The sequence below is a fragment of the Prunus persica genome, chromosome G6 (assembly GCF_000346465.2).
Source record: "Prunus persica cultivar Lovell chromosome G6, Prunus_persica_NCBIv2, whole genome shotgun sequence".
Classification (NCBI taxonomy): Eukaryota; Viridiplantae; Streptophyta; class Magnoliopsida; order Rosales; family Rosaceae; genus Prunus; species Prunus persica.
Window position 1 is genome coordinate 27421473 of NC_034014.1, and position 18790 is coordinate 27440262.

General features: G+C 39.8%; 2 protein-coding genes and 1 long non-coding RNA gene across 3 annotated transcripts; 2 read left to right on the forward strand and 1 right to left on the reverse strand.

Moving 5' to 3' along the window:
• Positions 1587 to 3075, forward strand: LOC18774538. The gene has a single exon (XM_007205937.2). It carries the CDS (start codon positions 1943 to 1945, stop codon positions 2471 to 2473), a length of 531 nt encoding a protein of 176 aa, XP_007205999.1. The 5' UTR covers positions 1587 to 1942; the 3' UTR covers positions 2474 to 3075.
• Positions 3613 to 6879, reverse strand: LOC109949888. Its single transcript, XR_002272199.1, has 4 exons — positions 6575 to 6879; positions 5628 to 5691; positions 4533 to 4593; positions 3613 to 4391 (listed from the first exon to the last, which is right to left on the reverse strand). It is a non-coding gene; the product is annotated as an uncharacterized LOC109949888 (long non-coding RNA).
• Positions 13577 to 18389, forward strand: LOC18772931 (phytochrome A). The gene is made up of 4 exons (XM_007204895.2): positions 13577 to 14317; positions 14930 to 16996; positions 17152 to 17968; positions 18095 to 18389. Exons 2-4 carry the CDS (start codon positions 14941 to 14943, stop codon positions 18387 to 18389), a joined length of 3168 nt encoding a protein of 1055 aa, XP_007204957.1. The 5' UTR covers positions 13577 to 14317; positions 14930 to 14940.

Genomic DNA, 18790 nt, shown 5'->3' on the forward strand with positions numbered 1-18790 from the left:
GGTCGTCAAAAGAGGATCCTGATTCTGGATCGGGTTCGGGGTCAAAGTCTGCATCTGTAGGAGCGGAGCCATCTGGGCATTCAACTCAACGATGGTTGGTGGAGAATGAGAGAATGAGTCGATGGTGCTACCTCCATGAGGGTTGAAAAAATCATCAACCCCCATAACACTAAATAAAATAATCTCTATTACAATAGGACAAAATATAATTGGTAAGTAACCAAAATTCTAATGAAATAAGGAACCAAAATTCTAACTAAATAAGGACTCGCCAACACTTCCCCTCAAGTTGGGCAAAGATATTTCGCACGCTCAACTTGACAAGCGAGTCACAGAACACCATACTTGAGAAGTAACAATTGTAGAGAAGATCTTTTAGTCAACCACGAGTGAAACAAGTGACAAACTAAAACAAAGTTCACAGCGGAAACACAAGAGCAAACCCTAAAAAATAGGGCACATAGCAAAACACAGAAATCCTGTGAGCACGGCTGTAGATAAGGCAGAACACAGAAACCCTGTGAGCACGGCAGTAGGTAAGGCAGAACACAGAAACTGTGTGAGCACAGCAATTGGTAAGGCAGAACACAAAAATCCTGTGAGCACGGCAATAGGTAAGGCAGAACACCGAAACCCCATGAGCACGGCAGTAGAGACAATGGCAACAATAAATTCTTCCATATAAACTTTAGCTAATTCACTCATACACAACTTCTCTTCAATCCTCCTCTCCCTTTGAAGAGAAGGGGTCGTCGGAGTAAAGAAATAAGCAACATCTTCATGGAAATATGTCAAGGTAATTGGGATAGGTCAATAAACATATCCCTTTCACTCCCCCTCCCCCCTCTCAAGGGGGGAGAAGAACACTTAAATTTCAAGAAGAACACAAGCACAGGTCCCTAGATCGAACCTGGCTCTGATACCATGCTAAAATATGAAAACTATGAGAGAATATTTGTTTGTGGGAATTTTCTGTGTATTCTTCTCCTTGTAGGAGGTCATATTTATAATACAACGAAACCTAAATAGGCAAGTAAATAATAAATTCCTAAATCTATTTGCAGTAGGAAATCAGAAATTAAAGTAAATCAATTACAATTATAATAGGAATTCTTGGTGTGTAAGGAAAGTAAGTCAATATCCACAAGTCACGCCAACAGTGAATCTACTAGACCACCACTGCATATTCTCAATCTTGGTGTTCCATGGTCCTAAAAATCTCCTACTCTCTCATCTCATGGTTTGTGGTGCCAGTCTCCTAATGGCTCTGCTAAGAGCATGTAATCATTAATTTACCAAGAAATGTGGATGAATTCGATATTGATTGATGCGAAATTCATAATAAACAGCACCTAATTGTTATCAAACATGAGAAATGTTCTCATGAATCATCAAACAATTAAGAAGATCAGAACCGTGCGTCCCTACCTGTATCAGAGGATAAAAGGACACGTGGAAGATTGTCATTTTCTTAATTAATCAGCTAGTCACAATGTCTAAACCTAAAAACTGGACCAGGCCATTTAAACCATAAAAAAACCACCACGTGTCCTCTCATCTCTATGATTAAGTGGTCAATTTAGAATCATACGTAAGGGAAGTTTTAATTTTTTTCTTTTTCTTATGTGGAAAGGTTTAAAATTTAAATTCGGTCTACAGTTTCGTGGGTCGAAAATTTATAACCCAAAGGAGTTGCAACTCCTTGAGCCTCCTACAACATTGGCGGAGAAATCGAGCTTCCCCTCATCTGAAATCTCTAATTTCTGTCCCTTTTTCAGGAAAAAACGATTCAAGTCGAATTCTCATCTGGGTCACCTCCATTTCCTCTTTTAGTCCAACCTTTTTTTTATCAAGTTCATAACTTTAATGATCCATATATTATTGGTCCTTTTTGGAGTTTGCTTTTAGCGGTAAAAATAGTGAGATTGATTATATAAAATTGATGTCTTTGGTTGATAAGGAGATAGCAAGCGTTGGTGGCAGTGGTGGAGGCTCTGTGGGCGATGATGGTGACGACGATGATGATGAAGAAGGTGGTGGGTCCCCTGGTAGATGCAAATGCTGTGATGAGCATACAAAGAAGCAGAGAGGGTTTAGGGGTAGTGGGTTCTCAACAAATTTTGGAAAGGCCAAGCAGGTGGTCCTGCATCCCTTCACTAGATCCAAGAAGCAATTACCCAGAAAAGACAAGACGAGGGCTTCTTCTGCATCTTCTTGTTCTGTGTCTTCTAGTTCTTTTTCTTCAGGTAAGAGGTTTGGAGCTGGTGTTAATGGCGGTGGCAATAAAGGTTGTTACTTTTGTTTCACGCAACCCTCAACTCCGGGTTCACCAATTGGGTCTCAGACCAGCGACCCAGAGCACCCGAATTTCACTTTTGGGATGTTGAGAGATTTTATGGAGAAGAATGATTTCTTTTCAAAAGAGTGCAATCCCCACTTGGATATTGATGTCTCCCCAAATACTAAGGATTGAAGGATATTTTATCTTCCTACACTATTTTGTTGTTGTTGTTGTGTGGAAGAGATTGTTGAGAATTTTGTCAAAATGAATTGAAGAGGTTGTGGAAGTTTCATACCGATGACAAGGCTGATTGGATTTTTTTAAATTTAAAAAATTTGTGGTTCTCTCTTTCATGATGGTAGGTGTACCTTATGGATGGATTATAGATGGTTTTGAAGCATTTTGACAGTTTGATATGTGGTGTGAGAATGTGATAATAGATGTTCAGTGCATATTAGTTTCAAGAATATATGCTAGGGCGGCTCTTAGACAGCAGATGCAGAAACCAGGCTTGATTTAGTTTCAAGAATTTCTTCTTCTTGTTTTGCTTGGTTCACAAATGCCTATTACATCTAGGGGAATTTGGGGAAACCGCATGCGTCCCACATTGTTTCCTGAAGAAATTGAAGCTTTTATTTGATGTTTGAATTCTTTCAGTTTGTAAATTCATTCATACATTTTTGTTTTATGTGGTATTGTTTTCTGATATTGTGTAGACTGTAAAATTTAAAACTATCTCAATCCAATGAATGATGAGCCCAGGGGTGCCTCATTGATAGGCTTCTTAGAAAAGATACTGCGGTCGTCCTAATTAAGCATCTGCGGTATGTCTTTTTCTACCTTTATTCTGTTTTGAGTGAACTTTGGTCGCCTGGGTGGACTTCATGGATTCGGTTTGAGAATCTCTTTCATGGTGCAATGTTGAGGTGGTGAGCCAGATGTTTAGGAATGTGATGCATTAATTTTGAATAAGCTTCTTCAAATACCTAAATTGTTTTTCAGCCTAAAATTGAATCAGGCAGTAGAGTCTCTGCTTTTGCCCCTTGATCAACTTCTAGGTCATCGATTCTGTATTGAAAATTGTCAAAAAGATACACATTTTAACTAATCCTTATATTGGTACTCTTAATTTTGCTCTGACAAGGGTTTTCTCACGAAAGGATTTTGATTTCTAAATTTTTTGAAAGAGGGCCATAAATGGTTTACAAATTTAGTTATATATCCAATCTTAGACATATTTTTATAAAGAAACCCTATACTATTTAAAAACTATAAACACACCCTAAAGAAACCCTATACCATTTAAAAATTATAAACACACCCAAAAAAAAAAAACCCCAAAAATAGACAGCTGTCAATTTTTTCAATTTAATAGCTATTTTTTAGTTTATTTGTATGTGTAAAATACCTATATTGCCCTTATACTATGGATTTGAGAGAGAAAAATCAGATCTGCCAAAAAATCAAATCAGATTCTTTTCTCCTTTCTCGCTGGTGCTTTCTCAATGTTGGAGCAAGAGGAGCTTCCATTGAAGCTCAATCTAAGGTCCAACTATATTCTTCATCTCTGATCTACAATTTTCAATATTTCACCTTCAATTTTGTTGAGGCCCAAAAATCCAAGGGCTAGGCCCGGGGTCATTCTTAGCCCAACTCAAATAAATCGCGAGAAGGGCTCGATCGGGACATAAGAAAACTTGAAGAACGCGCTTACATAAGCTGAGAGTCATGAGTCACGCCAAGCAAGCATGCACAAAATGACCAAAATGCACCGACTTTCTAAAATTATGCTCGCCTAAATCTCACACTATTTGACCCGGTCATGACCAATTATAGTGCAATAAAATACAAGCATGAGCAAGCTAAATCAACACGCAGAGCCATGCGAAGAATCGCTATTCTAATACCAAGCTATACCTGACAAGACCCGACCCAATTTCCGCTTTGGAATCCGAGTCGAATCCTGTGCGTGTCCGACATCTGGCGAATGTCGGGCACAAAAGACCTTTTTACCCTTCTCGTCTCAAATTCTTTTCAGATTTCCCTTAGACTTCTGCTGAAATTTCGGTAGAGTCTCCCCTGTATTTTGACCAATCCCAAAATTTTCCACCTGTTAAACAATCAATAAATTCACACCAACTGCCAGAATATCTCAAGTAATCAATCTCAACTGTAGTTTCTCAGTTTCAACTAGATATCAGAGCATTTTCTAAATTTTTCACGGTTGTAAGGATTTTCTACAACACTCTACCTGACTTCGAGGCGCGGAAGCTATGAATGACCCGGTGGTGGATCCCGCGTACTTCTACGGCCTGGGGGCGAAAAACAGGTTGAAAATGTGAGTGGACAAAAATAATGTTCTTGAAAACAATTTTATAAACATAATAACCCCCATAAAAAAATAAGAAGAGATCTAAATCGAGGGTTTGTCTATATTTCAATATAGAGTATTCAAATAAGCATGTAAAAACCTACTGATGACTGTGCTTGTATAACTGAACCAATATGTAAAGATATAAATGCACGAATATCAAGAAACTGATATAAAATAACTGAAAGTCATACTTGAATAAAAGAAAACTCAAATCCTTTGAAAATACCACCTATTTGTACCCCTGTCATGTCCGTCAATTCCCCTGGCAGGTCTCGGGCGCCACGCAGTCCACCCGAGCCGCAAACTGGCGAAATCAGGGGACTATGATCAGCCTGATCTGCCGGCAGGTCCTCGATGACACCAAGTCAGCTCGAGTCGCTCAGGCAGGATGCAGGGGACCGTAGTCAGCCTGATCCGCAATCCTGGCAGGTCTCGGGGACACAGAGTCAGCCGAGCCGCAATCCTGGCAGGTCTCGGGACACCAAGTCTGCCGAGCCGCAAATCCTGGCACTCACGGTCCGAGCGTCCCCGAAACTCGTGAGGCAAAGTCAAGTGCACTGACTAAACTATAATCAGACTGGATGTCCGTAGACATCGGTCCGACTCTGGGTAATCACCAAAAGTAATGGGTACACGGTGGTTTTCTTTGAAAATAAATTATTTTAAAAAAATTTCTACTAACTCACTGCATCTCAGTAAATCTGAATTGTATCTGTACCTCCTCTGGTAAAGTTCTCAACCTCTGCCTTTAATATTACTGGAGCTTCGATAATTAAACATCACATAATTTAAAATACTTAATAGTAAAAATCATACTCGAGAAGAATAGTTCATAAAACTTATTCAAATAACCTCATTTATAAAAGCTTATTTATATAAAATCAATATAAAATCATTTAAGTAAACTTGTTTATATAAATCATTCATGTGACTCATTTATATAAAATCATTCATGAAAGAAAGTCCACTCACAAATGGTCCGAGCTAATTTGACCCGTCGAAGGTCCCGGCTGCGGGTCGACCGGACCTCTGGTGCCTGATTATCCATAGATAATAAATCAATAAACTGCTGAATAAAAAGAATTTAAATTAAATACCCTGCCCCCGGCTCCTAGAAATACGTGCGCTCAATGTTTAAGTTACTCCTATGCCCACAATAGCTTTTTAGATAGTTAGAACGGTCTTAAGAGACCTGAAGCCTTACTAAGCGATAAACTGCCAGATCGGACGATCCGGGACCCCGTGGGTGCACGATCTCCGATGGCCAATCTGGGCTCCTCTGAAGGTTCCTTACAGAGGAGGAACCATGTTCTGCGAGTTTGGTCCGAAACGGACGGTTGGATTAGCCAAAATCGCGTTATCGCTTAAAATCCAAACCCTAGCCCTAGGGTTCGCGAGTATCCGGGACTCCGATTTGCAATCCGTCGAATCCTACACGATCCTGACATCATGTAGACCGACATATCCGAAATTCAGTGCGATCCGACGATTTGACGACACTGCACCCACGGATCGCGCGATATGGAAAATCCGTCCGGGGCTCAAACGGACTCCGAATCGAGATCCGCGAAATCCTATGCGCTCGTGACGACACGAGGGTCAAAAAACTGCACAGAATTACTTCACTACCCTCGCCCCACGCGTCCCAGCACGCGCGATCAGATTTGGGTGTCTTAAGCGATTTCGGGTGGCCAAAAAATCTCGGAACCAAGACTCCAAACTCCTATCCTAGGTAAAACACCCCATTTGGAGTCACTTTTGTTCTTGGACATACCCCAAAAAGTGACCAGAAACAGTAGTTTTCGGCGGCCGAAGTTTCGGCCAGAATTCAAGTCGAAACTTGATCGCTTTAGAGCTAAAATCGATCGAAACCCATACATCCATCAGCTAGAACACGAAAAATAGCTGAGAAACCATACCTTACTCAATTGATTTGGTGGAGAAACGAAGGAGAAATTCGAGCTGGAAGATCGGGTGAACTCGGATGAACATCCATCGGAAATCATGGTTTTCCGATCAACTCCGGGCGGCCCAAGGGTGGAGGTCGGTCAGGTCTTGACGGCGAGAGGGAGGCGGAGCCGACGGTACCCTTGCCGTAGATCGGCTCGGCCTGTGGTGGCCGGGCCGTCGCCTAGAAGTCGAAGCGTCGCACGGCTGGGTGCGACGGGAGAGGAAGAGAGGAGAGAGAGAAAACTGACGTGGGAGAGGAGAGAGAGAAGGTATAAAAATCTGACTTTTTGACCAAATTACTATTTTGCCTTTTGCGGTATTTAGACCATATCTTCTTCGTTACAGCTCCGATTCGGGTCTACTCCGTGTCTACGAACTCGTTTCGCCGCGCTCTACGCAATGGCATAAGCGGAATTCCCAAATTCTTTCTTGATTAAAAAGTCAAATTTTCCCCCATTAAAATATGCGACGGGAAACTTGTCTTTTTGCTAGAAGATATTATCCTTACTTTTTAGATATTTTATTTCTTTTTAGATATTTTATTTTGGGTTATTACAATACCACAAGCTTAAGTGGGTCCAAGCCACAAAATTACCCGGGGCTTGCTGAGAGGGTTGTGGTGTGGATAGGTACAAGCACTCACAAGGCCCATTGAGGGAACAAGGAATGAAAGTTTTGGGCTGTTTGGGAGCACCAAAACTCAAGCCCATTTCTTGGGCCCAAATACATGGGTTAGAATAAGAGAAGGGAGAAAAATGACCAAATGCCTTAGGAGGACACCTAGCAGCCTGCCATAACACTTAGACCAGCCTACGTCAATAGAATGCCAAAATTAATAAGGCCATTTCCAGCAGCTTGACGAAAACCTATCAAACGTTGGAAATGATAGGCTAATAACCCAATGCCGTGTATACAAGCCTAGCCCAACAACTTATAAGAAAATCGGGCACCAAGTTTCACCCTTGTTAGAACTCCAAGGACGGTCAACAAAGAAGCCATGGCAGAGACCGAAGGAAATCTATGAGTGAAAGAAGAGTACCCACTGGACAAAAGACTATACCCATTTTCTTTTTCTCTGTTAGCTCCATTTTGAAAACCAAGAGGGAAAGCAAGTGGCGCATCACCCTTATGGGGAGGTCCAGCTGCGTCAAACCCTTGGAACCACAAAGGGCTCATTACCCATGCGCCTTGGATAGGAAAATTTCACCAAGTACGATTGAAGGTGGAAGAAGTAAAGAAAAAGGGAAGAAGAAAGCTAGACAAAATTAGGGTTCTTCGTGCCTATAAAAGGGAGCCTCCTCTACCCACCATCCTGAGCCTGACCAAGCTTTGTCAAGCAACTGAAAATTTACTCAAGCCACCCAATCTTCTTCTCTTGCTGTTTTCTTATTTCCCTAGGATAGAAATCCTCCTAGTTTTCTTTTGCCCCATTTTGATCTTTGTATTTTGCAAGAAACTCATGCTTTCTCTCTCTCTCTCTCTCTCTCTCTCTCTCTCTCTCTCAAATTGCTAAACTTGTGAAAGCTCAACTCCCATGCCACAAGCTCTTCAAGCCAAGCCATTCATTAATTCGGTTGTGTTTGTTTGGTTATTAATGAAATAGACCTGAAAGTAGTTTTCTAAAGTTTCATCAAACTTTTCAAAACTCTTTTGGGAGCTTGGTTCTTGAACTCAGGCGTTGGGGGAATCCTGCTCATTTTCTTCCCGCAGCAGCCCAAACCCATTCGTCAGGTTGCTGGAACAAAAAGACCCCCACAGATTTCTTGTTCTAAAATCGTGCTTATATTCATTTTTTTTTCCGAATTGTTCGGAACCTCGAACAAACCTTGATCAAATACTCCTAGCTCTACTGCTCATCTTTGAGCTTTACTCTTCTTTCGCCATGTCGTCATCGTTATCTTCGTCGTTTGGTTTGGACTTGAGATTTTTAATCTTTTGCTTCAATTATGTGTTTCTCTTCGAATTTTAGTTGATTTTTGGAATGTATTTTAAGCTTTGATAATCAATTTATCTTTTGTTACTATTTCAGTTATGGATCTTATTTTTGTTTAACAATGTACTTATATGACAAAGTATTAACAATGTACTTCTATGACATAGTAATATTAACAATCTAAGCTCGGCTTGTTTTTAATGCTTCACGGATTTTTTTATAATAAATTGTTTGGGTTTTTTTTAAAAATCTGGGCTCGGCTTGTTTTGAGTTGGTCTGGTTTGTTCTTTCTTTATCATTTCTTTGGTAGACATGCATTAGAAATATCAATATGACAGAAATTAATCAATATGACAGTAAACTAGCAGTGTTATTACCCTAGACTGGAACATTATAGGGGTAGACATGCATTAGAAATAGGATGTCATAGGAACCAGTAGTGTTATTATCCTAGATTCGAACTTTACATGGATAGATATGCATTAGAAATATGATGTCATAAAAAACTAGCAGTGTTCTTACCCTAGACTGGAACATTACAGGAATAGACATGCATTAGAAATATGATGTCATAGAAAACTAGCAGTGTTATTACCCTAGACTGGAACATTACAAGGGGTGACATGCATTAGAAATAGGGTGTCATAGGAAACTAGTGTTATTACCCTATACTGGAACATTATAGCCATTAATCAACATGATAGTAAAGGTGTGGAACATGACAGCCATTATCAACATGACACGTTAATGAAGCTATGATTTTTGAGACATTTTGTTTGTAATGAATTGTTTGGGGTTTTTTTATTTATAAAATTGGGTTGGGCTTGTTTTGGGTGCTTTTTCAGTTTTTTATGTTGGGTTTCTTTTAAGTTGATCAGTGGCAGTCACATAATTTATAGGAACTTCAACACCAATTTCTTATGTAGTAAATGGGTTTTGGATGTATTTCAAAAGTGCATTCCATGTGGGGGGTTTTTTTTTTTTTTTTTTTTACAATTTCAGCCCATATGTTGGGTGTATTAGTGAAGCTTCCTAAAAAGTTCACCTTACTTAATCTCTTCAAGCATGTTGTAGTTTGGTTTTGAGTATTATAGCAGGATTAAGCCTTTTAATAAATTACAATTTACAGAACCAACTTTATCAGCAGTGCTCCTTATTACTTCTTAGAAACACTAAGCTAATGCAATTCAATCTCTCTGGATTCCAAGATATTTTGGAGGATGCTGAAAGAACACAAGGTCACTTACTTTGAGCCTGTTTATAAAGGCACACCCTTTTTGCAACAAAGACATTCTTTTTGCCCAATGGGATGTATGTGGATCTAAAATTAACCCTTTGGATGTTTTGTTGCCTAAATTTATGCAAGCTAGACTGATGTTAGATATGTATTTGCTTTTCTGAAAGAAGCAGTGTGAAACTATGAATTGTTTGATGTAATACTAGATTATCCCTGAGAGCTAAGACTAGTTGTGTTTTCTGGAAGTCAATTCGTAGTTCACAGGAATGAGTTGGTTCTGGTTAAATGATTAGGCAAAGCCAACAAATTTTTACGTGCTTTGGCACAGACTTGCTAGGCACTATATTAAGTATGTAGTTTACTGTTTTGATCGCTTCTGTCCATAGACTCTTAGGCAAATCAGTTTTGGAAATCATGCTACGAACCATGTCCTTCAAAGTTTGATTTCTTCTCTCAGCCACACCATTTTGTTGCTGAAATCCTGGCTTTGTGTACTAAGCAGTCTCCTTCAAAATTCGATCATTCAAAGTTTGATTTCTTTTCTCAGCCACACCATTCTGTTGCCGAATTCCTGGAGTAGTGTACTGAGCAACTATTCCATTTTCTTGTAGATACCTAGTAAAATAGTCTGGCACATCTTCCTCCTTCATCAAACATCCATAATATTCACCCCTTATGTCTGACCTCACAATTTTGATCTTTTTCTCAAGTTGTCTTTCTACTTCAGTTTGAAATGTTTTGAGCATTCAAAAGCTTGAGATTTTTCTGCTATGAGATATAGATAACCAAAACGAGAATGATCATCTAAAAGGCAATGAAATAGCGATTTCCATCAATTGTTTGATGAAGGAATGGTTCACAAATGTCTGTGTGGATAATTTCTAATAGATCACTATTGCACTTTTCCTTTTAGTCTTAGTGAGTTTTTCTTTAACACATTCAATACAAATTTCATCATTACCGAAAGTCAGTAATGGCAAGATTTGTTCCTTAACAAGAATTTTCATTCTTTCTTTTGAAATGTGCCCTAAACATCCATGTCATAACCTAGTGGATGTTCCTTCACTTCCAATCTTTTTCTCACTCGATTCAGCTATTAAAACTTCACCATCTTTATTGTAATCGAGACAATATAATCCATCTTTATTGTCTTCGAATTCTAAGATACAAAAACATCTTTATTGAATCCAAAATAAAACCAAGTCTTAGTAATCTTGAAATATAAATTAAATTTCTCTTTATTTAGGGTACTAAAACTACATCATCCAACTCTAAAATAAATCCTGAATCCAACTTAAAATCAACTACTCCAATAATATTTAATGAAAACAAGAGGTAGCTATCCAATCCTCCTTGTCACAACGTGCTACCATGAAAGTGTTGTTCTCCCTAGTAGGGAATGGGTCAAGTACAACTATCTTCCTATTAGTGGTGGTATTGAAAATCTCAACAGGTGATTCAGTTTAGGGCGTAGGTTTCACAGACTGCACTAGGAGATTCTTGTATCGAAGTAGCTTATTGATGTTTCTTCCTCTCCCATAAGCACATACATTGAGCTTTATAGTGATCTTGAGACTTCTGAGACTGTCCTTTGTAGCCGTGTATATTCTTATGGGTCCTCCATAAGGTGTCGCTGTGCCTTAACCCTTTTTCGTTCCAGCTCATCTTCGTTCCCCTTCTCCACTATATTCTTTACTAGAATTCCATTCATGATTAGTTGACATGAGTGGCTCCTATTAACCGCCAAATGCTTTTCCTTTTCCCTAAGCTCTAGGAGTTGTACTACAAGATACATAAGCTAAATGGCTAGCTTGAATTAAATATAATCATGAGTGAGATCATAAATGATCTCATTCATTCTGAGAATAACTTCAAAATCAAACGTCCATATTTTGAAGTTTGATCTAGTGAATCTTTCAATTTGCGAAAAATTGATTAAGGGAGTGTTCAAATCTGTAAGGATTTGCAAAAGAAAGTATAAATACTTTCCAAGAAACCGATTCTCAATTTGTTAAGAGAAAACAGTTTTTCCGTTTAACTTTATTCACAAAACTAACAAATAACATATGCAAGCTTCCTTAATTAAGTATCACACCTTTTGGCAAGAGATTACTTATAGCTTACACAAATTACGTGTTATCTTGTGCTATCATCAACAAATTACAAAATAGATTTTATTTGTTGAAGAAACTTATTAAGTAATTTAGGTATGATGCAATTTTGGTTATTTCTTTAGGGTTTGAGAAATCGTAATAGGCATGCTTGTAAAAACGATTTCAGTGTGTGTGAATAACCATGTGCTCTGATACCAATTGTTAGATTTCTTTATATGCGTGTTCATGATCTTTCAAACAACCTGAAATACGTAAAGAAATACTTGGCGCCATCTTTCTTGAGTACACGACTTCTGAACTCATTCAACCGCAGCAGCAACAATCCTAAAAAAAACAGGAATGGCTCAAGACTTCTGCTCTCTCTCAGAATCTGTTTCAGTTCTCTCTTTATGATGAGATTAGGGTTAGAGACTAGAGCAGGGCCTTAAGCTTATATAGGGCTAGGTCAAGTCGTCTCTACTCATCACCGAAGGCCGACTTGACTAATCTTCCAAGCCCACTAAGCAACGGTTCATGCAAAAAAGGAAATAAATAGGACCCCTTAATATGCTTCAAAACCTTTCCTTATTCCACAAGGTTTTGGGCGTCAAGGTATAACTTAATTTAAACTCTTATCAAAACCTGATATAACTTAGTATCTAATGCACCGATCTAAATATGAAACATAATAAAAACTACCTGTGTGACATGTATAAGACATAATATTTTCTATATTCCAATATACTACAGGTGACATGTAGGAGCTCATGATCATGGTATCTGTACAAAATGGATGAATGATGCATAACTTGCTCTCTTCCAAGACATGATGGTGACGGGAAGAAAAATTGCTCACCTCCACCAAGTATTTCGCTTTCATTCGTTGATCACATTTTCCGAAGATTGGTACAACTGGTTTTCACGTCCTTGCATTCCCATTTTCAACAACAATGTATATACCAACAGATAATTCTCCACCGTCAAAAAATAAGAGGGGAACAACGACAAAAGTTATCATGTTCAAATGTTTATCCTGAAATGCTCATTGCTATAAGATGCTTAAGAATATGGAGTGCAAAAAAGGGCAAAGGTTTGCTCCCTTTTTCTTTTCTTTTTTTTTGGGCGGTGAAAAGGTTCAGGCTGAAAAGTGAAAACTGTATCTTTGAGACTTTTTGTCATCAAATAACATCTTTGAGACTTTTAACAAAGATGGGTCTCAGTGTGTCCATTTCTAATTTGGACCCAACCCATTAATATTTCACACACAAATTCTGCAAAAGCTCCACACTTTACTTACGGGACCAACTTAACTACCAACAAATAATGTCCCCAACTTGATTACCTACAAGCCGAGTAACCCCACCCATCAAACGTGACCATCAAGGATAAGGAAGAAGGCAAACAGATGGACCCTACACACCAACTGCGTCCACGCATGGGCCAAATCCAGTGGTTTGCGTCGAATGCCGGTTGCTAGGAGAGATGACCCTCGTGAAGAGGGACTGACCAACGCACAACCGAGCTGAGAGTGAAACCAACAATGCAATACGGTATTCTCACACTACAGAAGACTGTATCTGATATATAATAATACACTGATACACATCAATATAATAATACACTGATACACAGCAAACAGGATTGGGTTCTGCACGTGACCCCCATAAGTCCCCTTACCCTTTCTTTTGTTGTTATTCGAGTTTAAAAAAGGCCATGCCTTTTTATTTTGTTTTCTTATCCCGACTCTCTCTCTCTCTCTCTCTCTCTGTCTCTCTGTCTCTCTCTCTCCTCCACCACTCTGCTGTGACCCAGCCTAATTTCTTATTAGTTTATTCATCACAGTGAAATAATATCATCATGCTTAACCACGCCATTGATATATTCTATATATCCCGGCCAATGGGTTGGTTTCTCTTTCCAATTTTCAGTTGGGAACCGCCTGATTTTCTGAATGGGAAACTTGTTTGGCTCAGCAAGAATATTAAAATGAGATGATATCTATTTATGGGTTGTCATCAACCACCTCTGTTTACCCTTTTGGAAAGGAAACCATACTAAACCATTCCCACCCATCCCTATAGAACTTGCTAGCTTTCCAGCTACAGCTCTCTCTTGGATCCATTTCTTGGGCAACGTTTTGTGTATCAGAGTGGACCCATTTGAGGATTTTGCTTTCTAAAATAGTACATCTTTTGAATTTTGTTATATTAAAGGCAACCCCTTTAACTGTTTAGTGCTGCTACTGGCTACTGGGTTTGGTGTCCGGAGACAGAGGAGGCTGTGATCGAGATTAGTGGGATTGAAGTTTGAGACTTAAGAGGATATTATCTTAACATTTTATACCAATCCCAAGTTTTTCTCCGTCAATTTGGTTTTCTGTATAAGTTGGGTCACTTGACTCAGTTTTGCAGCTGAGACTAACTGAATTCAGCAGACTGCAGCTAAAAAGGTTTGGCTGTTTTCATTCCTTTGCTTGTCTATCTTTATTTCTGTTAATAGCAGCTATGTGGTTCTGATTATTTATAGGAAGTTGGTGTTTTTCCTTTTTGACGCTATAACTGTTGTTTACTCATAATCTGTATAAATTTAATTTGGCTTCTTTAATTACTAGTTGTTTTGACCTTTTCTCATTTGGGTTTCCATTAACGAACTAATTGGTTCTTAATTTTTTTGTTTAAGAAACCAAAGCAACGTGGACTTAAGTAATTGTTCGCTTTCAGTAAGGTTTCAGTTAGTATTGTTTCATTTGTTTGTGTCAGTTGTGGCAAATGGGACAAAGACCTTTGTTTTCTAATGTTTTGGGAAGGAGGAGGTTTGTGTATCGAGTCGCATAATAACAGGCTGTTCAGAAGTAGGTGTAGTCTTGTAAGTATGTTAGCCTGATTCTTACTTTTAGTATTACAATGATCCTCATGGTGATGGCTGTGATGAAGATTAAATCGATCATAAGTAGAATCAGCTTAACTATTTTATGTAATCAATACTAGCAGTATCTTTAAAAGGGGTTCATATTGTTATGCCTCTTATATCTTTCCAAGTAATTGTGCTTTTCCGTTCTCAGTTTATGTGAGAATGTCTTCTTCAAGACCCAGCGACTCATCCACCAATTCAGGGCGGTCTAGACACAGTGCTAGAATTATTGCTCAGACAACTGTTGATGCCAAGCTGCATGCAGATTTTGAGGAGTCAGGTAGTTCCTTTGACTACTCGAACTCGGTGCGCGTTAGTGGTTCAGTTGGAAGGGATCAACAACCTAGGTCAGATAAAGTGACCACTGCTTATCTCCATCACATACAGAAAGGCAAGCTGATCCAGCCATTCGGATGCTTGCTAGCCTTAGATGAGAAAACTTTCAAGGTCATTGCATACAGTGAGAATGCCCCTGAAATGCTGACCATGGTCAGTCATGCAGTCCCAAGCGTTGGGGACTACCCTGTTCTTGGCGTAGGAACAGATATAAGAACAATTTTCACTGCCCCTAGTGCCTCTGCATTGCATAAGGCCCTTGGATTCGGAGAGGTTTCTCTCTTGAATCCCATCTTAGTCCATTGCAAGACCTCTGGCAAGCCTTTTTATGCAATAACCCATCGAGTAACGGGCAGTTTGATCATTGACTTCGAGCCAGTGAAGCCTTATGAAGTCCCTATGACTGCTGCTGGGGCCCTGCAGTCATACAAGCTGGCAGCTAAAGCAATTGCCCGATTGCAGTCTTTGCCTAGTGGGAGCATGGAGAGGCTTTGTGATACAATGGTCCAAGAGGTTTTTGAACTCACCGGTTATGACAGGGTGATGGCCTATAAATTTCATGATGATGATCATGGGGAAGTGGTCTCTGAGATTACGAAGCCTGGCCTGGAGCCATATCTAGGTTTGCATTATCCATCCACTGACATACCTCAGGCTTCGCGGTTCCTATTTATGAAGAATAAGGTCCGAATGATTGTTGACTGTTGTGCAAAACAGGTGAAGGTGCTTCAAGATGAGAAGCTTCCATTTGATCTCACATTGTGCGGTTCAACCCTAAGATCCCCACATAGTTGCCATTTACAATATATGAAGAATATGGAATCTATTGCATCTCTTGTTATGGCAGTAGTGGTTAACGAGGGGGATGATGAGGTAGCCAGTCCTGATTCTGTTCAGCCTCAAAAAAGAAAGAGACTTTGGGGTTTGGTAGTATGTCATAATACAAGTCCAAGATTTGTTCCTTTCCCTCTCAGGTATGCCTGTGAGTTTCTAGCTCAAGTATTTGCCATCCATGTCAATAAGGAAATAGAGTTGGAAGATCAGATGGTTGAGAAGAACATCCTGCGCACCCAAACGCTGTTGTGTGATATGTTGTTACGAGATGCACCCTTGGGTATTGTGTCACAGAGCCCTAATATTATGGATCTAGTGAAATGTGATGGAGCTGCCCTATTATACAAGAGCAAGATATGGAGACTTGGCATAACTCCAAGTGACTTCCAGCTTCATGACATAGCCTCGTGGCTCGCTGAGTACCATATGGATTCCACAGGTTTGAGTACGGATAGTTTGTATGACGCAGGGTTCCCAGGGGCTCTTGCTCTTGGTGATGTAGTATGTGGAATGGCAGCTGTGAGGATAACTTCCAAGGACATGCTATTCTGGTTTCGATCCCACACTGCGGCAGAAATTCGATGGGGTGGTGCAAAACATGAATCTGGTGAGAAGGATGATGGTTGGAGAATGCACCCTAGATCATCATTCAAGGCTTTCCTTGAAGTTGTCAAGTCAAGGAGCTTACCTTGGAAGGACTTTGAAATGGATGCAATTCATTCTTTGCAGCTTATTCTGAGGAATGCATTCAAAGATGTTGAAACTGTGGATGTAAACCCCAACGCAATCCATGTAAAGCTTAGTGACCTAAAAATTGAAGGCATGCAAGAACTGGAAGCAGTGACAAGCGAGATGGTCCGTTTGATTGAAACAGCCACAGTTCCAATTTTGGCGGTTGATGTTGATGGGCTGGTTAATGGTTGGAATACAAAAATTTCTGAGTTAACTGGTCTCTCTGTTGATAAAGCAATTGGAAACCATTTGCTCTCGCTCGTGGAAGATTCTTCAACTAAAATGGTGAAAAGGATGTTGGACTTGGCGTTGCATGGTATGTCATAACCCTATTTGACACCTTAGGCATTTTTAGATTGTCAAATATTACTAGCACATATGCATGTTTGGATTCTTATGTGAGTTTATCTTTTTTTCAATTGCAGTCTTCTATTTGTATTAAGTTCATCCTTTTCCTTTTCTTTTGATCAGGCAAAGAGGAACAAAACATCCAATTTGAGATAAAAACACATGGTTCTAGGAGTGACCTTGGTCCCATCAGCTTAGTTGTGAATGCTTGTGCCAGCAGAGACATTCGTGAAAATGTTGTGGGGGTTTGTTTTGTGGCCCAGGATATCACTGGTCAGAAGACTGTGATGGACAAGTTCACCCGGATTGAAGGTGATTACAAGGCAATTGTACAGAACCCAAACCCGTTGATCCCCCCAATATTTGGTACTGATGAATTTGGCTGGTGTTCTGAGTGGAATCCAGCGATGACGAAGTTAACTGGGTGGAAACGAGAGGAGGTAATAGATAAAATGCTGTTGGGGGAGGTTTTTGGGATCAACATGGCCTGTTGTCCTCTGAAGAGTCAAGAAGCTTTCGTAAATCTTGGTATTGTACTTAACCATGCCATGACAGGTCAGGTATCCGAAAAGGTTCCTTTTGGTTTCAGTGCTCGCAGTGGAAAGCACATAGAATGCCTGTTGTGTGTGAGCAAGAAATTGGACAGTGAGGGCTCAGTCACTGGGGTGTTTTGCTTCTTGCAGCTGGCTAGCCCAGAGCTGCAACAAGCACTCCATGTCCAGCGCTTGTCAGAACAAACTGCTGTGAAGAGATCGAAAGAATTGTCTTATATTAAAAGGCAGATCAGGAATCCTTTAGCTGGTATAATGTTTTCTCGGAAAATGATGGAGGGTACTGAGTTGGGAACAGAGCAAAAACAGCTTCTGCATACTAGTGCCCAGTGCCAGCACCAGCTCAACAAAATACTAGATGACTCGGATCTTGACACCATCATTGACGGGTAAGATAAATTCCAGTCATTGACGAGAGATTTTTTTTTTCTTCTATTTTAACCTCACATTAACACAACTACTTCATGATACTCTTGGTTGTCTTAATAATTCTCTGTTTTCTGATCCCTTGACAGCTACTTGGACCTGGAAATGGTGGAGTTCACTTTGCATGAAGTACTGCTTGCCTCAGTCAGTCAAGTAATGATTAAGAGCAATGCCAAGAGTATCCAGATTGTCCATGATGCAGCAGAAGAGATCATGAATGAGACCTTGTATGGGGATAGTCTTAGGCTTCAACAAGTCTTGGCTGATTTCTTAGCCGTTTCAATTAATTTTATGCCAACCGGAGGCCAGCTTACTATTGCAGCCAATTTGACCAAAGATCAGTTAGGACAATCCGTTCATCTTGTGCATTTGGAGCTCAGGTAAAGCTTCACAACATTGATGTGTCTGAACTATGTCTTAACATGTATCTTGTACAAACAAACGGTTTTCTGATCTCTAATATTGATCTCATGTATAAGTGGGTTGCTTGTATTACAAGTTTAGCGATTAGTATGAGATTTTGAATAATATTTCTGGATCAGGATAACACATGCGGGTGGTGGGATTCCGGAAGGATTGCTGAACCAGATGTTTGGAAACGACATAGCCATATCTGAGGAGGGAATTGGCCTGCTCGTGAGCAGTAGACTGGTGAAGCTCATGAACGGAGACATAAGGTATCTCAGGGAAGCGGGCAAGGCAACCTTCATCATATCCGTGGAACTTGCTGCTGCACACAAGTTGAGGTCCTCTATAACCCGGTCTGACAGTAGACATGAACGGTA